Below are 22,525 nucleotides of genomic sequence, written 5' to 3' on the forward strand. Positions count from 1 at the left end.
ACAAATGGGGAGCTGTCTCCAATTTTAAAGGTAACGTCTTCCATATGCATTTTTGGTAAAAAATCAACTCAAGCTTTTTGTTTATTTTCTGTCCACAGTGGAGGCAGCTGCAGTAACAGAAAGCTGCTTTTAGCTTTAACATCTATTATTTTTCTGAGCTCCAAACTAACCAGCAGCATCTTTGTTTCCTTTAAGCAGCTAAAAAGCTTCTGAAAATCTAGAAGGTTCCTGTGATTCTGTTTCAGGTTTGAACTGGACAAATTTGTTCATGATTTCTTACCAAAAAACAAACGTCAAAAAAAAGTGATCAATGTGTAGAACATAATTGGGTGGCAATTAGTTTCTTACTTTGAGGCGTATCTTTCACTATGCTGTATGTTTTACTTTTACTTGGGTGATTTTATTATGAAATATCACTACTCTTGAGTAAAACTTCTAGATACTTGACCCACTTTGAGTGTCTTCACTGAATGAAGAACTAGATTGTTTTAACCAAACATTCACAGACACGCCTGCAGTTGTTACTGTTTGATAGGTTTAATGTTGAAAGAAATTGACTCGTAAAAACAATTATTTTTACCTGATTTTGTAATTACGTTATTTATATGAATCATTTTCATTTTGATCTTTAATATACCCACATTTTCACATAACTTTACATTTTGATCTGTCTGATGACATAATTTTAAATATTAATCGATCGCTCACTTACTCAGAACGAAATACTTCATTAGTCTTACTTGAGTAGTTTCTCAGTTTTACTTTTACATGAGTGAAAATATGTTGAAGTAGTGCCTCTTTTACTTGAGTACTTTGCCCACCTCTGGTGTAAAAATAATGTAATTCAGTCAATAAGTCGTTCAGTCCTATAAATCTGGCTAAGTTTGATTCATTAGTGTGAAAGCTTTTCAGCGAGCGTTCATGAAAGCAGACATGAAAGACGCATGCAGAGAAAAAAGCTGAAGCTGTAGAACGAACAAAGCCTTGGCAAGAAGCAGCAAACTGACCATATCTCCCCATCTGTATCCCGGAGGCAGCGTATCGTCTCTTTCTCCACACTTCACGACTTTTTCAAAGGTGACATGCTAAGGAACGTGCACCACACAATTACACGTAGCAGAGCCATGCAAGTTTGCGTCAATTATGTGTTTTTTTTTTTTTTAAATCAACAATTAACAGGATGATTAAATGCATGCAAAAGCAGTGCCTATGCTGTACCTCTACGACCTCCGGCCCTGTGTAAGCAGGCCGTGAGGGAGCAACAGAATCAGCCGAGGGCAGCATGCTGTTCAGGGTATTGAACGGATCCTCAGCAGGGGCCTGCACAGGCGACACATTCAGCATGCAACAAGCAAGCAACATGCTTCACAAAGCAAACACATGCCCATAGCGCTTCAAAGCGCCTTTACCTGTTTGGCTGCTGTCGCTTTTGCTGTCGTGGGAGGAACCTCCACCTGCACCTGCAATGTAGATTGGCATCAGCATCATAAAGAAAACGCATTCTTCGCCCAGACAGTCGATTGCAGTCTGAAGCATATGTTATCTTTCTGGATTGCAAGAAGAGAAATCTACAGACATATTGTTTTCTGGCAGCCTCCGTCGTAGTTCGGATTATGATCGTCTACCTTTGTTTGTGCTGCCTTAGTGTCTTCCTTCTTCGCTTGAGCTGAAACATTTCCAGTCACAGCTGCTGCAGCTGGCTTGGACGTTTTACCGGCGTCGGCTTTGACTGTTGTGGTTGTAGTTGTGCTCTAAAAATGCAAGAGACGCAACTAATTTACAGGTCAAGTTCATGTCCAGTGTGCACATGTAAACTGTGCAATAAACGTGATGAACACACAGGAGGCAGGACAGCGAGTCCCCGACATCCACAGAGAGGAAAAGTCTCCTCCAAGCTTTGTGAGGTCAAAAGACAAGAAAGGAAAGTGATGCAAGGGTAGAAGTAAAACAAAACGAAATGTACACCTCTGCTTGTTATTCAGTTCTTCAGAGTGACTGTGGTTTGCAGGTGAGTGTCATGTTATGGGAGAACAAGCATAGGCATGCTGAGCAAAGAGCTGGAGAACAAAGATTCAAGGTCACTCATACCGCCCCAGAAGATCAAAGTCAATGTTTAATGGAGGTCAAAGAAACTTAAAAAGAAAATTCCAACAACCATGTCTAAAGATGATGTTTCCAGTTAGAAAGACAGAAATCAAACCATGTAAAACTCTGCAACTCAAAGAAGCAGAAAGAAACGAAGAGAGAAAGGAAAGACGTCCTTAAAAGGCATGATGCATCCCAGCTGGTCCGTCCCGAACTGAAAGCGGAGTCTACCTGGGCTGCGTCTTTAGGTTTGGTCTCTGCTGTGGTGGCAGCCGTTCCAGCAGCAGGAGAATGGACTGAGGCTTTGACTTGAGAGCCCAGAGAAGCCTACATACATGTAGCCAAGTTACAACATGAAAACCCAAAGTTTTTAGAGTATCTTCAAGCAAATAAGCAAGTGCATAAGGAAGACCTTGAAGGTGTTAAGGAAAACGGATAAGAAAACTGAAAGAGTTAAATACAATGCCTTGCAGAAATGTTCCTACTTTTTGTCACCATGTAAACCCAAACTTTAATGTCTTTAATTAGATTTTTTTTCTTTTGATTGACTGACACAAAGAAGTGCATGAATATGAAACTGAAGAGAGAGAGTATGTTTTTCAAATACAGCAGAAGGTCTATCAATGCATCTGCGTCAAACTGTCTTTCCTAAACAGCCCAAGATTACTTGGATTAGATACATAGTGTCTGAGAAAGTCAGTTTCTAAATCTTCCCATTGATGCCCCAACATGATGTTGGTCTGGACTTTGACTAGGCCATTTTAGCACATGTAAATATGCTAATCTATACCGTTTCATCAAAGCTGTGGCTGTACACTTAGGGCCATGCTGCTGGAAGACGAACCTACACTTTAGCTTGTTTTTCTCTGGACTGAAAACCATCTCCAAGGCATGATGCTCTGTGGCTGTCATGTATCTAGGATGTTTCCTGCAAAGGATTCTATTTTGGTCTTCTTGACCAGAGCACCATCCTCCAAATGTTTGCTCTGTCCCCGACATGCCTCGGAGCAAACAGGACTTCCAAAGGTTTTCTTTCAACATCGGCTTCCTTCCTTAGTATATTAGTCCCAGCTGGTGACCTTAACACCAACCAGCTCACTGTTAGTCATCAGCCAATGTGTATAAAGGAAGATTGAGAAAGTTGTTCATGATGTAAGCCAGGGAGTGAAGAAGGAGTATGCACATCAAGTAGAAAGTTATGAGAATATGAGTTATGAAGTCCCACTTAAAAAGGAAACAGCGAGTGATAAGCTTCTGACTCCTGTGTGAGATCAGGACGTGCAGCCCAAACCATAAAGAGGAGTAAATGGTGAAGAGATGAAGCCAGTGAACAAGAAATTCCCGTTCCCCTTAATGAGCAGACCGAGTGTTCAGACCAAAAGGAGAAAGCGGTGCAGGACATTACACCAAACAGCCCAAAAGTGCCCTTGACTTTTACTTTGAAGCTCGGCATCCGTCTACCTCTGGTTTGGCTTTAGGCGAATCCTTTCCTGCAGTTCCAGCTTTAGCAGCTGCTCCTGCTGTCACATCACTCCCTGTGGCCCCGCCCACTGCCATGGTAACTACCCCGGGCTTTGTGGTCATGGTGGATCCTGAAGGTGCCTTCTGCAATGCACCACGTATGGGGAAGTGGATCAGAAAACTGCAACACTGCTGCCATTCTAATTTTAATTTGAAAAGTTTCAGTTTTCAATACAGAACCAAAGATCTGGTTCCTTCAAAACTTACTTTTGTGTAATATTTACTAGGTTAATGTGCAAGACAACAACCAGAATGTGGATAAAATGTCTCATGTACCCGTCTGTGCTATCTAGGGCATGTTGGGTAGATATCAGTAGCCAATTATCTGAAGTAAAAGCAGTCTTAGTATGGAGAGTCAGGGAATAGACTCAGAGTTAAGCTAACAGGGGCTTCCCACTGAAGCAGTAGTGTCCAAATTTTTACCAAAAGTGTTAATTTCAACAAGTTAAAAATACTAAATACAATACAAAAAAAGCAAATTTTTTAAGCTGAATAGAATTTTATAGCATTTTTGTCACCTAAATGATAAGGGTCTCACTTATTGACCTTATTAAAAAGGCAGGCATACAGTTACCTCCATTTCTAAGCCACAGGAAACCATTTTTACATTTAGCAAAAACATTTGCTAAAATAATAAAAGGTCTTCTTAGTGTGTTATATAGGACATAAAATAAGGATGGAATATGGATTACTGCACTCATTGAAAATATTGAGTGAATCATTTGAGATCAGGGGGCCACACAAAATGATTCTATGGTCCACAAAAAGCCCGTGGTCCACACTTTGGACACCCTTCCTCCAAAGGAACCAGAGTCATTTTCTGTTCGATACAACAGTAAAACTCGTCAGATTGGTGGAAGATCTCTGGCTACATGCTGGTGCCGGGAATCATGTCAGACAGATCCCAGTGGAAAATAACTCCAATAACAAATGGTCAGAGTTATAACTATTGATGCGGTTATTACAGTCAGATACTGGGAAGAACGAGAGGACAGAGGGCTAGAAGTGGTCACAGTCGGACAGAGATCAGGTGCCAGTCGCACTGCACGACTAACTGGAAAATCTCCATTTCTGCTTAATATTTACCATAGTTCAGCTTCGATTAGAGGAGTGCTAAAGTTGTGGTGGTGTGTGTTGGAAAACAACCAGAAGTTTTCTTTCGAGATGAAAGATTTTGGCTAAGACAGCCGATTATAACAAGCCTCCTGACATTCTCATTCTCCACTGACACACGAAGACATGAAGGGTTTACAATTAGAAATGCTAAGCGCTAATATGTGAAACTAAAGACAACTTCAACTCTCAGTTTAATATGAAATATAATTTTTGAAAAGAGGTGCTGAGGATAAAAACATTTCTACATATTCCTTCATATCAATAAATGATGAGCTGCCTTGCATTGCGTTACTCTTTAACTCAAATTGTCTGACGTGCTGCACTTTGGTCCGTTTTGTAAAAATAAAATCATCCTAAAAGTCAGAACAGGCAGACGCTCCTGAGCCTCAGGTTGATGGACAAGCAGTAGCACTTAAGCTCTGGGATTGTGTAAAACGTCTTCTGCGAGTAAAAACAATCAAGTCTGACATGCTTGGTCTGTCGCATCATATGGTGGGAACAATTTTCTTCAGCTCTGTAAGGAAGTTGTTCAGGAGAATAAATGGGAAAATGGACAGAGTTAAACACAGGTCAGACAGAAAATCTTAAGTGCAAAACACTGAACGGTAATTTTTTTAAATTTTTTTTTTAAATAAAATTAGTAATTCCTCAAAGAAGGGCTGTGAAAATCTAATCCTCTTGAGGTTTGTTTTGGTGTCACCCCTGACATGTTTAGAGTAAGAGAAAGGAAACATTTTCTAACTTTTCTCTTTAAATACGGCAAAGAGCGTCCGCTTTTTACTTAAAGATGTTGTCACAATTCAACACTACCGAGTTCTGGAGCAGGAAAGGAAACAGCAACACAGCTCAGATAAAGGGGTGAGAGTAGAGGAGGTCAGGGTCAGACAGACAGGAAGTCAACAAATGTTTTTTCTCCATTACAAAGGAATGCTAGATACCTCAAACTGTGCGGTGCTCCCAGTAGAGACCTGAGGTGCCGGTTTGGGTGTTGACTGGCTTGACTGCGACTGCAGAGAGGGGGAAAAAAAAAAAAAAACGGATAGAAAAAAAAAGTCACAGATGTGCAGAGAATGCAGGAAAACATCTTAATTATTTGAAGCATTCAGATTTCACAAGAGTTTCTGCATGGTGGAAAAACATGCAGAAACAAATCTGCACTGAGTCAAGATGCAGACAATTCATTTAATAATTCATTTTCAAAGCAGCAGAACTGCAGCATGGCAGTGTGATCATGAACCCAGTCAGAGATGGATGAGTCCAGTGCTACATTCCTGACTGCAGGGTGTGACTGCTGTTTGACAACAGAGTGCAAAGACACTGTATTGTTGTTGCCAATGGTCACCTTGGCAACAGTGAGCAGGCACAGCAATCCATTCTTCAGCTGAGGTGGCACAGTAAAATAAATGCTAATCTACTTAGTGTTTTAGCTTCAAGTGTCCCTCCTGAAACATGTATTTGAAGTGAAGACTGTATTACTTTAACGTGAGATGACTGCAGGCAAAACCTTTTGGGACCAGAATGAAGTTAAAACAGTTTCAAGACAAATAAAGAAATTCTTAGTCCTCAGTGAATGTAATCTGGACTTGGTCGCCACATTCTAAAATAACCCAGTCCGAGCCGTCAAAAGGTTAGATATAAAACCAGCTTATTGAGTCAAAAGCTAACACACATACGGCACCAGTCAGAAGATCACATCCACTCCTCCTGGGCATGTTTTTTTCTTTCTTCTCAGACTCAAGTTTGAATTTGAGTTTTCACCTCATCCAGACACAGTGAGAACGATAATTATTCGCTCAAATAGATACGTACATCGCCATATGCATAAACCCTCACCGATATTTGATTAGATGTCTCTTAGCAACAGGCTTTTGTAGCCAGAAACAAGCTTCTGTCACAAGAGGTCAGAGTTTAACTGGACTGGTTTATTCCTGGCCTCACCGGACCACTGAGGTCAGGAACTCCTCCAAAACCTCAGAGTTACCTTCACTGATTCCAAAACTACTTTTCAGGCTTATTTGGATCAATGACCTGTTGGAAGACCAGACTGTGTTCAAGTTTAAACTATAGTGACACAAACAGCCATCCTCAGATGAAATGACACTGGTTATCATGTTCAAGAATAATCCAGGAATTACCAAGGCTCAAGCCATTTACCCACTGGAAACTGATGGAATACCAGAGCCACTTTCCACAGTGAAGTGAGTTTCAACGTCAACGTACACCGAGAGGGTGATTGAAATATGCAGCGGTCAGGGTAAGCCACCCAAAACACACAGAATTTAACAAAAGCAATATATGTGAGGTTTGGGCTTTCAAACCGAAGAGCAACTGCTAAACATGGTGGTGGCAGCATTATGCTATGGGGCTGTTTTGCTGTGTATTTCACAGATTGAACCTACATGACACATTTAGATTTTGAAAATTTTGGAATCAATAAAGCAGACTGACATTAAGCTTCTGCAAAGGTTTTCTCAAAGCTCGGGACTTAATACAATAAAAATTAATTTCATTTAAGAATGAATTCCACATCTGCAACAAGAAACCAACTAATTTAATTAAATAAACTCAACTATTTCTGATAAGAGGTCTGGTAAAACGTAGGTTTTTGATGGTGATGACTACAAAAAGCTGATGATTTGACGGCAACTTGCTGAGGGAGGCTGGGAAAAAGACTTAGTGGAAGTTTATGTATTTAAACTCTGAATCAAAACTGATATGTTTTCCTGACCTAGTTGAAGTTGTATGCTGTATCATTCTATCCTGAAAGAAACAATTGTTCCAATAAATAATTTGAATTATAGTACCATTCGAGTTTCAAGGTGAGAATTGTACATAGGAATACATTGGGTAAGCAGGAAATCTCATGCAGAAGCATTTTACCTTTAGCTTCAGAATGTTTGGGAATAACTTTAATTGGACATTAAATTTTCCAGCTGAGACTACCTGTAAACTCCATTCGTTCACTGACGGCGTGAAATAACGACTGTAGGAAGTGCTTTCTGCGTTTCGCAGCGTCATGTGAGAAAAAGTGTGCAGGATAAATGGTTCGTGCATTCTGCATGTTGGAAGCATGCCACTGTTCAGGTGGAGCAGAGAGTTCAGCAGGACCCAGCCCAGTTCTTTTACATGACATGAATGAAGAGTGGAGAACCTCCACGCCTCTGGTGCTGGGTTGGGTCGCTGGTTCACATCCAGCCCGGCGCTTTGTGTGCTGTCGAAGCATTGTGTATTCAGACTTAACCTAGCCTGCCAGTCAACATACTCCACTTATTTGTTCATAACAGAGTTTATTAATACTGTCTTTGACTAACACATTTTTTTAAAAATGTTGATGTAGTACGTATTAAAAAGAAAAACATTACAACAATGCACAAAGTGTTGCACCAACTCTTAGTTATCTGCAATCTGCGACTCCTGATTAAGAAATCGTTGCACCTCAGGAGAGTTGGCTGTTGCCTTTCACACAAAAACGAGCCGCAACCCCATCTCTGAATGTGAACTGCACGTTGCTCATTTTGTTTCCACCCAGTGACAAATTGAGAGAGATGGCTCACTTAAATCCAAGAACGTCCATGTCTAAGCAGATGAAAGGGTGAAAATCCTCAACAATTCAAAGGAATAAAACAAAAAGGGAACTCCATACTTGTCAAGTTATGGTTGTGAAAACAACTAGAACTTCTCTATCCTGTATTTTTCATCAGACTGTTGGGAGATTGACTGTTTAGAACGAGAAGGAAGTAATATAAAGGAAGAAGTGAGGTCAGAAGCACCCAGGGCATCCCCCCCCTCCACCACAGAGGAAGTCACCCTGCCACATTAAACATCTACGTTCCTAAATTAATAGGAGATTTTCATTGTAGAACCATTGTAGAAAATGGTGCTGTTAATGTAAATCTATGTACAAATTGAATGTAGATTCAATTCTACGTATAGAATGCTGTAGTTTTGTAAGCATTTGTGTCAGAGCGGTCCACAAAGTGCACAATCAAAGCTAAGAATAGTGGTAATTTCTATGAGGGAGGTATGGCTCTCTGCCCAGGGTGCCATTCTCTCGAGGGTGGCACTAGAAAAAGCTGAATATCCTTCCATGCGGATTCAATTAAGATTTGACTGCTGACGTGTAGCGTTCAGAGTAAAATGACAAGGCTATTCGTAGCAACTGGCTAATGACGATGAAGCTGTAATCCGTTTCACAGGTTCTGATTTTTGCACTAAACAAAAGCCTCCAGTCTGCAATCCGTCATTTCTGAATCAAAATACATTCATTTAAAAGTTCAAAACTAGAGTAATCAGCCAGAAAGAGTTTGTTTTTTAACAGATGTTTATAGCAAGTTCAGGGCTTATTCAGAGCAGTAGGAAAGTAAATGGGAAAAGAGAAACGTGATGATACACAAAAATTATTTTCAATGTGTTTGAATAGAGAGCACTGTAAATTCAGGTAAGTTTACGAACGGGGCAAGTGGTAGTGGGGGGAGGGGAGGAATCAACAAGGAGTGTCATTTCTGGATGCTACTAGCTAAGGCCACAAACTTAAAATCCACAAAGGTGAAAACAAAATACATCTGGCTGTATCTGCAAAGTTAGTGTCCATGTACGATCAGCTTCAGAGCCAGCTTTAACAACATGGAGTACACCTTGATGGCGGCCTCCCCTTGAGGCCAAGTCTGCTTTCTGGAAGCGTTGCGCAAGTACTCCACCTCCTTCAGGCGCCATTTAGAAAAGACATGGACGGCAGCACTTAAGCAAACTGGCTTTGCAGCAGGCGGCCAACCAAACAAGCCCCGTGTTAAAAAATAAAAAAACAAGAAACTGCTGCATTCACATGTAGCATATGCTGATCTGCCAGAATGATGAGGAATTTGAAAAATGAATATCTGCACAAGACAAATAAGTAGGACTAAAACCTATAGGGCAGGGAGGAACTTATCTTTCTTTTTAAAGAACTAGAGGCATCAAGTTAAAAAGATTGACAAAAGAAGCTCACCTGTTGATTACAACCTAAATACTTTTCTGCTAGCTGTGACCTTTGACTGCTGCGTTCCTACATTCCTCATGGCTCTCCTACCGCAGCAGCTTAAAGACAAAAAGCTGTCCTTCCACAAGCACACATTGGTAACCGTTTATATGCAGGACACGGCCCTTCAGCAAAGTGCACATTCAATTTAAGCAGCTGCTGGTCTCTGATATTTTACACAATTAAATGCGACTAGCAAATGAAGTGGGTTGTGTTTGAATTTTGACTCTCCATTTCCTTTGGTCAGGTTCAACTCCAAGATTCACTCACAAACTTTTCTGAGTGTTTTTCTCCCCCAGAAAAGTTTAAACAGTGTCTTGCTTACGACCTGCTTAAACAATCCTCATCAAATCGTACCAGACCTGAACATTGATTTAGCAAGCCCAAAATGACACGAGGTTAGCATCGAATCCTGTCTTTCTGCACAACTGAACATGCCAAACTGGAGACTTATTGATGGGGCAGAGGAAAAGGATCCAACAACGAAGAGAAGGAGAGAAGGATGGGGCGAACGAAAAACGTCTGGAAGCGTTCACTGGCTGAGAAAAACTCAATAATTAAATGTAACGCACCAGAGGCGGTCAGGCTGTGCTTTTCCCCAGGCAGATTCAGTCGCTGCTTCATGTTTGTCAGAGGTAATCTTTGGTCAGGAGAGAGTAGAATTGACTGGGTGTGTCTGTCACATCGAGCTTCATTTGTCACCCGGTGACAGAATCGGTACACTGAACCGGGTTTGTTCAGATCCACCAAAGACTGCCACTTTTGACGTTGTGACTGATACAAACATAAAAGTAGTTTGGGTCCAGGAATAAAACAATATTGCTCCACATCATGAATAAAGTCAACAAATTGATAGAATGTGATAAATTCCAGGTTGTCTGTGTGATATCCAGTGTTTAAAACTTTTTTTATTAATGCAAATTTACACTGAGAGCAGCTGGTGGCATAATAAACTCAGATCTCTCTCACAGCTCATCTCCGGCCACGCTCTCCAGCCTAAAGTTTAGTTCTTCATTTAAGAGGAGCTCTCCTCCCACACCGCCACATGTCACCACTTCTTCCTGGGTGATCCAGAAAATAACATCAGGAATCCTCTCACTGAAACGCCACAGATCACTGACTCAAGCAAACGGCCGGATCGTCCTCCATCGCCTCTTTTACAATGAAGGATTTTCACCAACCCGACTTTAAGCTTAAATTATGAGCCAGTAGCAAAGCAGCACCGTGCAACCTTAGAATAATATTGAGCTAAAAGCTACTTTATGTACACAGTGTTAATAAGATTGATGCACTTCAGCTAGAAACTCTTGATGCACAAACCGTTAAAAAGAAAACAAGCCTGGAAATCAAAAAATAATTCTGCTTTGATTTGGAGGTCAAACAACCACAACTACCCGGTGCAGCAGAAGCTGAGTGGTAAAGTTGGCAGAGTCGTCACATGACCAGAGAGCAGGAAAAGAGGGCGCCTCATGAAACCTGCAGTCTTCAACATGCACAGGAAGCGACACTCTTGAGCTCTGCCCGTCATTCATTCTCGCACAGCAACAACTGCACAAATATTAGTAACCAGGGTACAGCGTCGTGTTACATTTTGTGTCATTTGTAAACAGGTAGCGCGACATGGATACTTCACCCATCTTCAGTGATAAAAGCTCGGCCCTCCTATGAAAGTTGATGACTAATGCTTTGCCCCACCCGCCACTACAAACAGGGCTGAAAACGACTCCTCGCTAGCTGCTAACTCTGCTTTTAAATAGCAGTGGCAGCTTGTGATGATGTGGATCCCCTAAACAGAGGGGATGACGTAATCTCCGAAAAGGAACGAGACCTTTCCCCCTCCACTGTGCACCTCAGTTTGAACTAAGGTGAACGAATGGGAATATTCTCACTTTAGAGAAGCTGACAAGAGCGAGCAGACAGCTGAGTAAACTCAGGAGTGATGCTGTAAATTAAAAAACCTGCCATACAAGACTCTGAGCGGATGCGATACTGTTCATACTTGCCATTGTCGAAGGGAATATAAGCCTGGAGAAACTCAGGAAAGCCTCTTGCGTTTACGTTACATTTTCTGTTTTATGCCCAGTTTTCCATCTTAATCTGGATTTAAGCAAAAGACGAAATACAGCAAGAGAGCTACTGAAGTTTTTCAGATGTATGTAGGCAGGTTAAAAGTTGGTAAAGAAGAGAGAGAGAGAGAGACCCAAGTGTGAAGAGGGCAACTCACCATGTTGCCCTTAGTTCACAGTGAAGAAGGTGGAAGAAATATGTAAATGTCTTTATGTTACATGTCAATTTTAATCATAACTACCCAACGTTTTACGACTGAACCACTTGCTGTTTTCCACAGAGGACATTTTTTTTACTGAAGTATCAAAAGAAACATCTATATGAGACTAGAACAACAACATAGGAGCGCATACAAATCCCTTTAGTCAGATTTGACAAACTTATATTGATGAGGATATGGATGCACTCATAACTATTTGATGAGAACAGAATAGTTTTCTGTTCCCCTTATTTTGTTTTTTAATCCAATTTTTAGTGTTACCTGAGACATAACAGCGCCAGCAGCAAGGAAACCTCGCCTTGACTCTTCCCAAAGTCAGTTTCTTTCTAATCTGACGCACAGAAACCGGCTGAACCAAGCTGATCGCTACATCAACTGTGGTCTGAGCCTCGACAATAGCTACAGGACAATCTGACAGGTATCAGTCTAACAGGAAGCCTCTACAGACAGACAGACTGCCATCAACAGCCACGCAGTAAGTTAGAGATACATACCATAGATCTGACTTTGCGTGTGTATCCTTTAGTTTGCTGGAGATTGTGTCAAGATTGCTCCACTTTCGCTGGTTCAGTTGCTCTGGAAGCGCTTTAGCTTACGGTATATGTCAAGCAGACACCCCCTGCACACTCACATGCAAACATATAAACACGCACAAACACACACACACACACACAGGCAACACACGCCCAGTGACACAAAACTTGCTGCTCCGCCCCTCCTAAAAAACCAGTACAAGTCTCCGCCTCTTTCCTCCCGCAGCCAGCAGAGCCGGCTCAGGCGGATTGGATGGTTGGACACACAGTGACCCACCCACTGGCTGCTCCCTGCATGACAAACTGAGTTAAACCAGCTTAACCCAGAAAAAATGTCTGGGGCGGGGAGAAACCTTAAAGTCTGATTTTATATTAAAAAAAAACAAAAAAAACAGAGCGTGATGGCTTCTACTTGAAGCGTTAAAGCGGAAGAACACGTGAAGGTTGAAGCAGTGATGAGGCAAACGTGGATGTGCAGAAGTAGTCCTGTTTGGTAGGCTGGGTGTGTCCGATACACTCACTGCTTAGGAATCTTAACAGACTTCAACAACAAAGATCTGAGCAGAGAGGAGAGGGAAAAAAATAAGTGAGAGAGCAGGAGGAGGGTTTTATCAAAGAGCGTCTAATCCAGGCAGGGAGCGGAGAACATGACAGAATGAAGACCTGAAAAAGTAAAGGTGGTCAGTCGTTCTGCACAAGTAGATCCAGGGTGGAGGAAAAAGAAAAAAACTCCTGGACAGACGCCAAAACTTATATAAAGTTTTAGAAAAACGAGGCAGAGTGATCCCTCTTCTCTTTGCGGACTCTCACGGTCTGAGCCGCAACAGAATTTACAAGCTGATAGCTTAGTGCGCAGATAACTTACTCCTTATCAACATGGGAAGCGTGTCAAACTGGTAAAGAAGGGCTGGGCTTTCTGAACAGCGCCCTCTTCTGCCTGAAAACTCTCACAGCACTTGGAGGAAAATAAAAGCTTGCACATGCATGATGCCAGCTCCTTAGTTTCCACTTCTACTTTCGTAGCTGTAAACGAACCATTTTGTGGTTGTGTGTGTGTTAGTTTAAGGTAGTGCATCATTTTCATGAGCTATAAATATAAATGCTCAGAATTTTTACGAAATACTTGAATTAATTTAATGTTATCGTCTGTTTCTGATTCGTGTTTAGGTCAGCTGATCAGAATGACTCAGTTTCTGTAATCACAATTACCATCACAGTTTCAATGTGTGTGCTGTTGGATTTGCAAAAGATTTGTATTTTATCATCTCATATTGTGACTTCATATCTTGCTAGTTGAAATTACTTTTGATATCCGCATTAGAGTTGCACCATATCAGGAGAAGATGCTGATTCTGATTAATTTGTGTTTCTCTGATGCTAGCTTTAGCATCTACAGACTACACATCAGATGTGAGCGCCAAGTTGATGTGGAGTCCATTAAACTGGCCAAATAAATTATTGATATACAGAATATAAAAGCATGACACTTAATATTTTATATCCTAAGAAATGTTTTGCCCAAACAATCCTTTCTGATTGCAAAAAAAAAAAAATGTTGCTCCAATATTTAACTATGTCCAACATCCAATGATGAAACGCCTCACAGACTGCATTACGTACTTGAGAAGTTCGGTGCTGAACGATCGGCAAAATGTCCGGCATCTGTATTGTGTGTGTCTGTGTTGCTGTGGGTGAACATGAGGCTGGTACACGTGTTGGTCTGCACAGACTTGTTGTTAAATCCTGTCATTTTAAAATGCTTTCCTCTCTTGCGTCTTCACAGAAGCAGCTTTCCTTTTCTCAGAAACGTATCTGACAAGAATGTGAGCTCACTTGCTCAAACATCACAAAGAACAACCTGATGATTAAGATTTCGGATTACCACCTTGAGCACAAACGAACCGCGATCAGGACTGTGATGTATTAATCATAGCCTTGTATTATTTTGCCTCGTGCCTGATCGACTCTGTCCTCACTCGTCTAAAAATACTTGTCGCGCACAAAGACATCTGAAGCTCTCTCGCTGTTGAGGACCCTTTCAGAGCAAATCTTTTCCAACAGCTCTGCCCCTGCTGACTCTACAAACACAACAGAGCCTCTGTGCTTTTCTCCGGGGTTTCCAACCTACAAACTTTCCTGTCTGTGAGACACAGAGATGACGTACCCACACAGCATTCACATGCCTAACGGAGTAAACCCTGGAAACGCTTGTTTGTTGTCAAGCAGTGACCTACCGCGGTACGGAGAGGTCAACCAGTCAGAACTGCGACTTGGAAACTGGACGTTTTCTCTCCTAAAGACGTCGACACGTCAGTCAGCATGTTAGCACTATTCTTAAAGGCAGCATTTACTATCTTGGAGGTTCAATAAATTTAGATTAGTGAGTAAGCTTGAAAAAACAGGAAGAGGCAAATACATGTCGCAAGTCCACCCTGCAAAAAAAAAAAAAAACAGTGAAAAGTGAGAGTCTTTAATTACAAAACATTTAAAGATTTTGATTGTGTGTGATTATGTGTTCAAGGAATACTGTAGTAATTCTGAGTGTTTATGAAATGAAATGTTTTATCAGATTTTTGTTCAACTGAGAAAACGTATCATCATGCTGTTGGTTGGTGACTCTATGCATTTTTTTAAGTAGTTATTTTTTATGCATTTGATGAACAAATTTTATATTTATTTTTTGACCTGCTGATCACCTGATCAGAGTTGATTAAAAACTATCCAATTCAAATATCTGAATGCATTTCTGATGATTAAGCAAAACCGAAGTGGACAGTCATTTTTCTGAAATTTACCATTTGGCTCAAATCTTTTTCTTTTTAAATCCAGGCAACACACTTTTATTCAACTCTGACCTTACTGTGTCAATATCCCCATGCATCAAAAGTCAGTCTGGTGGAAAGAGCATGGCACTGAACTGATTTAATGCATCAGCACAAATAGAAATAGTGACATTGTGTAACTCTTCTCCACTCATCCATCATTTACATCATTGTCACCCACACTCTCTCTGTCATCCACAGATATCCTCTGCCCTGCTGCCCGTCCATGAACTGCTGCTAAATTTAGCTGCTCACATATTTCAACATGGTCATTTAACTCATGCTTCACTCCACGCCAGAAACACACTAACAACAAAACTTAGACTCGTTTGCAACATTGTTGATCAGCTCTAGCACTTCGGCTTTTTACTCTTAACACTTTATAACCGCAAACGTCAACGTATTTCATGTGTTTACTTCAGTTTAATGATATTCAATGTATTTAAAGCATACAAACAGAATGGTTTTGATCAGTGGGCTTCAGTTCTAATTTGACTAAATTGATTCAATCTGATTTAATTTGAGTTATGTTGCAAAGTCAAATGGATGAAAGTTTCCGTCTTTTGATTTCAGACATACCTCAAAAAATTTACGAAGTTTATCCACTACTAAGGCCTGAAGGCACTCCACACATTTCAGATTTTTACTTATAAAACATAAAAAAAAAAAAAACATTTTCTTTTTCTTTCTATCTCACATTACGTATTACTTTGTGTTTATATATCAGATTATATCCCAATTAACTTACGTTGCAAGTTGCAACATCTGGATTTACTATCATATTATCCAGGAAGTGTGAGGCTGCAGGGTCTTTATTTCTCAACGCTGCTCTTCAGGACAAACATCACATGGCGAACATCGTCATGGTACATAAACAAACAGAGTTTGGTGCCAGAGGACGACACCTCTGGCATTTTCTCAGTATGCCTCAGCGGGTTTTATGTAACAACTGAGTCAAGAACAAGCCAGACGAACAGCGACAGGATACATCTGACAGCACGAGTCTGGAGGGGAGCAGTGAAAAACAGTGGCAGTTCTTAAGAACTTAAAGGAAATTAAAGGATTACATTTAGCTGACTTTGGCAGGACCAGATATGTTTGGGTTTATCATAACATTGTGTTTCACTCTCCTGGAACCGCACACATCCTCCGAGTTCAGTGTTGTGTTCCAGGCTGATTCATCCCGCCAGCGCTGGCGATTCTCATCTCCTTTCGGTCCATTTCTCCTTTTGCTTTATTTGTATTTTTGATGTTGCTTAGAACCGGCGGCCACACATTGCTTCACAGGTCATATTTGTGACTTTTGACTGTAAGCATAAGGACACGGTGTGATATGATGTCAGTTAAATGCACATGGCACCAGTTCCTGCTGCCAACCCAGCAGGGCTGCACTGAACTTCCGGTCAGTCTGCAAACTCTCTTCTGTGTAGAGTCTGTTACAGAGGGGAGGAGACTCAATGACAGCTGCTTTCAGTAACAATGAAGGAAGAATGGAGACCTTTTTTTTTTGCAAGATATCTGTGCAAAAAGAGAGAGTCAGACAGGTAACAGGAAGGATTAACAAACTTTAAAGTTGCTCTGTTTTATATATTTTTTTAGCTTTATTCACCGTTATAAAACAGCATCCGTTTTGGAAATAAGTTAAGGTAACAATCTCTTTGACACAGGAACCTGTAATATCTTCAGCTTCAGCAGAATGAATCAAACTGCAATTTTTTTTAAATCAAAATCTGATCAAATCAGTTTCAAATCTCTACAAGAAATTGGCCTTAAGAGTCTGATCTATACCTTCCTACTAAATAGATGCTAAAATAAAGTATATTACTTTAAACTAATTTCATATTACTCCAATGAAAATATTTTTATGCAAGTGTAACTGCAACAAAAGGCCAGCATTTGATAAGTAAAAATCAGCTGAAGACGTTAATATGCAATTGATGACCCTCATAACTGGCATTAGCATAGCAATCAGCTAGCTGAGCCAAATTCTTTCTGAACTATTTGAGTAAACAACTATTTGAGTAAACAACACTGAATAAACGACAACGTAATTTCCTAGAATAAATCTTACAGATGTCGTCTGCATGGTATTAAACAGCTCTGTTTATATGAGGTCTCATGAGAAAATCTGAAGCATTCTCAACAACAGTGTCACGCAACCGAGCTAATCAAAATGCTAAGATAACGACGCTGTGGCGCCCTGACAGAGTCAGGTCAGAATTTGGTAAACTAACGGCAAAATCTGCAGATCCTTAATTGTAAAAAGGCTTTGCTGTGCCCACCGACCTTTGTCTGACTTTCTCTTTCAGCTCTTTGGTACTGTGCAGTGTCTGTGCTGAAGTACACTGACTTCACTGTTGGCTCTGTGCTGTCCTCTGTATGCAGCAGGAGAAGCTGCAGCTGCACTACAACCAGGACGGACGTGGGTGATTGGAACAAGCTGGAAACATCCTGCTCCCCACATTAGATAAAAACAGAGCTAACACTGGCCAGACCCCGTTTCTGGGTTGTGAATTCCAGCGAAAAGCATCACTGCTCAGAATAAACCGACTAACATCCACACTACATTATTGGATGTGCATAACTGCAGATGTGCACTGCTTGTTCTTACAACTGAGGCTTTGGTCATGGGGTGCCCAAAGTGGGTCCTCGAGAACACCGGCATCCTACACATTTTAGTTCTCTCCCTGGTGGTCGTAGCAACCTTTTCATCATGTCAGTGTTCCTCTTAGGCCTTCTAATGAGCCACCATTTGAAGGGAGAGAACTGAAACATGCAGGATGCCGGTGTTTTCGAGGACCCACTTTGGGCACCACTGCTTTAGTCGGTAACTGGCCAGAGAACCCCAAAAAGAGCTTCACACCACATTCAGTCATTCACCCATTGGAGGTGATAAGCAACAATGGAAGAAGCTTGCCATGCACCGGCATCAACTGGACCTCTGACCACCACAGAAACAAACCAGGGACTCAAACCGCTGACCCAGCGGTTAACAAGACGAACTCCAACTTCCTGAGCCACGGTCACGACTTTACGGCAGCAAGTTACGCACAGATCTGTCTTCATGTCTTTGCTCATGCATGCCTCACTCTTCATTTTGACTTATATTTGCAAATGACAAACAGCTTTACTGTAAATTTGGCAAAATTATACTTCAGTTCATGCACTCCAAGACAACAAGGACAAAATGAAACATACGTGGCAGTGCAGAGCGCCTGCAAGTCTTTGCTTTCCTTAAAAATTTCTGGATTAATTTACAACATAGATATCAAGTGGGCATTTTGGTAAATAATATGGATCTATTATCATTACTGTGGGTTTATATTGTTCTAACTAGACTGACATGTGCATCATTCAGAGATGAACGACAAAAAAAAAAAGCTCGTAGTGGGATTGCGACTTCAGTTCAGTTAATTAGGTGCCGATCAATACAAATCAATTTAGCCCCAACCCGTGTGAACCGAACTTCACACAGATTATCTAGCTCTTATTAATTGTGATTAATTGTGAGCTTGCACATTGCTGCAGAGCATCAGGAGTACATATGACACCTGCAGGTGAGAATAGCTCTCCAGCACCAGGCTTGCAGTCTTCTGTTTGGATCAACTTCAGTGGAGGAGATCTGCACATATCTCCCATCTTCCACACTGATACGCTCTCTGCGCTCAGGCCTCTTCTGCTAATCCATTAGCAAACAAAATCCCCTAACAGCAAACGAGAGCGACCCTGATAACAGGCTGGTGACATCGACGCAGTCTGGGATAAATCACCACGGAGTCACCCTGGCTGTCAGGTTGAGAGCCCAAAGATAACGAGGCTGAGGTTGCAGGGTTCAACCTACATGCAGTTTTACAAGTCGAACACATTTAGGCTTATTGCGGATACACACCCACGTCAGATTGCTTCATCCGATGCTCTAGATAAGCACATGGGAATGCGTTTCAGGGTGGGAAACAGAAATCAAACCCCTTTTTGAAACGTTAGCCAAAACCAACCAACTAACTCTCTCTTTTTTTCCTAACAGCATTAGAATGGTTACTACATTTTCATGATAGTTTTTAATGTTTGTTTCTGCTTGAGTTGGACACTGCAGGCCTTGTCTCCGTCTTGGTTGAATATCTCACTCTGAGCAGCACACACACACACACACACACACACACACACACACACACACACACACACACACACGCACATACACTGAACTCAGAGGCAAACCGGGAGCCTTGCACATTCCTGAAGAGAGAGAGAGAGTGAAGTCTGACTCGGGTTGACTGTGAGTTTCCCCTATAAGTCCTTTTGTCCAACAAGCACCAGAAACCAGACGAAGAGCGCTAACAGCACTGTGAGCTCGTTAAATTAGAAATGTGCTGTTTGAAATTTTGTCCCCAAACAAACCACACGTGGACACATTTAGATTAGTTATAACGGCATAAGCACACAAACACACACGCATACAAAATAAAACACGTTTGGCACAGACCTCCTCCACAGACACATCCTGCAGGGCCTGGGCGTCCCGCGGGCCTCGGATCCAGCTCAATATCTGGCCCATGTTCGACCAATCTGTGCGTGTTGTGTGTGTGTGTGTGTGTTTGTCAGCCTGCGAGTCCTATCTGTCGGCTTGCAGCATGTTCCCAGCAGGCAGGCAGGAAGCGGCGAATGAAAAAAGAGATGGGAGGGGAGAGCGACTGGGAGGTGTGGTTAAGGAGCAGAGAGGGATCAGATGTTGGATAAAGTCGGAGAAGGCAGCGGTGTAACTGTCTCTGGGCTATAAGGGGACGTGAGCTGACCAGGGGCCGCATCAGATCATGTTTGGACGCACACACAAGGCCATACGCGCATAGAAAAAAAAAAAAACATTCATATCTTTATGCCATACAATTATTACACCAATGGCATTAACACATGTTCAAACTTCCTACAGGGATACAGTAAGAAAAGCTGTACGTTCCCGACACCCTCGTTGTATCACCCCGGAGAGTAAACAAAGAGAAGAAAAAGGCTGAGTGGAGAACTTTGACCCTTTTCTCTACCACCCTGATTTTACGTCTTAAAGATAAAAGCAGGAAGCGATAAAGGTTACACCCTGGATATAGTCGATGTTTAAGTGAGCAAAATAAAGTCCATGGGAAGAAAGGTTTTTTGTGCTGCGATGGGCAGCAGAGCAGAGCAGCGTGCTTTCAACAGCCAGGAATGTAGGGAGTGTTTTTCTGCGAACACACAAACAGGCTTGCAAAGGTTGAAGGCGAGAGAGAGAGTGAGCGTCCTGAATCTTACCCTACTCCTCTTGCTATATGCAAAACAAATAAAAGAAATATCACAACAAATGTGGGGGTTTTTGTTAGCTTATGTTTTTTTAGCTAACGTTACATTTACAATTTATAAATTATGCAAGAGTGTAAATTGCAATCTCTGTCATATATCTGCTGCTTTCGTTTCTCCACAACTTTACGTCTCTCTTTAAATAGTTAATGGGTGGGGTGAGCTGGTAAAAAAAAAAAAATCCTTTGATTGAACCACTGAGACACATTCAGTCCGACAACAGAGCCGTTTGGGCTTCTTCAGCCTTTTAGAAGCACACCTCAACCTAACTTCGAATTAATTTTCTTGACAACCAAACGGTTTCACAACCAGTTTCAACCAGCCTGGAACAACGCACTCGCTTGTGTCTCAATAGCTGAATCATTAAGGCTTCATAAGCAGCAAATCTGCCTCCCTCAAACACACACTACGGGTTTGATGGAAACGAATCAGCATTGTGACATAAAAACAACAGGGAGCGTCCACTGCTGCCTGCACACACACACACTCAGCAACACTCACATATGGGAGTGGGATGCATTTCAGGAACTTTACAAACATGTGGGATGACCTCATCCCTCACTCACCCTTTATTGCATCACCTAGTGTTGCTCTAGGGTTGAAAGTTGCTCTAAAAGTTGCATTGAAAAATGCCAACTTTGCATTAAATTGTCATTATTTACAAAATCATGCAAAGTTGGCACTTTTAATGGACTTTTAATGCAACTTTTAGAGCAACTTTGCATTAAAAGTGTCATTATTTACCGAATGACACTTCATGACAACCGTCATAAACATTCATAAAGACTTCTTTAATTTCATGACAGGTGTTATGTCATGTTTATGACAGTGTCATGTCAGTCTTAGGCACACCCCTTCAAATAAAGTGTTACCCAATCTGACAGTGAAGAATAATAAGCTTTTTTTTAAAGACGGATGACTACAGCAGAAGATATGAAATCCAGAGATAATTGATTCAAATGGACACACTGGCAATTAAAGTTCCAGTTAAAGCTTTAGGAAACCGCTCGATTACGTTTGTGATGGTACAGAAATGTTTTTCTCTTGGCTCAATCCCAAGTCACTGAGAAAACCATTATGGGTTTTTCTTTTACCAGTTTTCTCTAATTTGATTTTCCTAGTTTGCATATCTAGAGAAAATCACTTGAGATATATCTGCATTTATTACACAAATAAAAAGAGGGGATTATTCGGGTAGTAAAAAAACATACCGACATACCAAGTCAAGTTGCATGAGTGTGCCTTTTCTAAACCCTTTTCCTCCACACTCTGCCACTATAAAAGTCACGAAAGGTCTTCAGGCTCCTTTACTTGGGAACGTACTTCACATGCACTCATGGAAACGATCATACGTGAAACATGTAAGAACAGAGCAACAGTACAGGCTCTTCCACATAGCAAACCCTGGCACGGTCCCGGTCAGACCGGCACGCCTTCTGCTGCGTAAAACACCGCAGATAAATGAACCTGCTAGACAAGCTGGTGCACCATGGGAAATGAATGTTTTCTGCTGCAGATGCATCCCAAACAGGTATTTAGATAGAAATCAGCAGAGCTTTATCTGAAAGTTCAGTGAATACAGTTTCATTTCAACACCTGCACGGAAATGAATGTTTTGGATTTTTTTTCTTTTTTCAGCAGGCAACCTTAAAAAAATATAAATATAGTCACTGAGGTATAAATAAGAAACCAGAAGATGCCATCACTGTATCCTAGTATATAGTGCGGTATATGTAACTGGACTCTGCTGCTAATCTGTGGGTTCCTCTTTATATTTAGAGCCACTCACCCGCTGTAGTTCATACATTCACAAACTGAGCAATGC

General features: G+C 41.4%; 1 protein-coding gene across 16 annotated transcripts in view; it reads right to left on the reverse strand.

Annotated features, from left to right (window-relative positions):
• Positions 1 to 22,525, reverse strand: part of cast (calpastatin) — a 38,049-nt gene that overhangs the window by 11,828 nt on the left and 3,696 nt on the right. For 4 of the 16 annotated variants that reach the window (XM_088005449.1, XM_088005446.1, XM_088005447.1 and 1 more), the window contains 7 exons: positions 5,661 to 5,729; positions 3,547 to 3,690; positions 2,317 to 2,412; positions 1,626 to 1,751; positions 1,410 to 1,460; positions 1,219 to 1,320; positions 1,008 to 1,085 (listed from right to left, as the gene is read on the reverse strand). In XM_088005449.1, the coding sequence (XP_087861575.1) occupies positions 1,008 to 1,085; positions 1,219 to 1,320; positions 1,410 to 1,460; positions 1,626 to 1,751; positions 2,317 to 2,412; positions 3,547 to 3,690; positions 5,661 to 5,729 (666 nt within the window). Of the gene's footprint in view, positions 1 to 1,007; positions 1,086 to 1,218; positions 1,321 to 1,409; positions 1,461 to 1,625; positions 1,752 to 2,316; positions 2,413 to 3,546; positions 3,691 to 5,660; positions 5,730 to 12,517; positions 13,380 to 19,858; positions 20,006 to 22,525 lie in introns of those variants that run through there. The other 12 variants (XM_088005456.1, XM_088005454.1, XM_088005448.1 and 9 more) reach the window with 11 other exon arrangements.

The sequence above is a fragment of the Poecilia mexicana genome, unplaced genomic scaffold (assembly GCF_051168715.1).
Source record: "Poecilia mexicana isolate PSO_F unplaced genomic scaffold, ASM5116871v1 scaffold_5, whole genome shotgun sequence".
Lineage (NCBI taxonomy): Eukaryota > Metazoa > Chordata > Actinopteri > Cyprinodontiformes > Poeciliidae > Poecilia > Poecilia mexicana.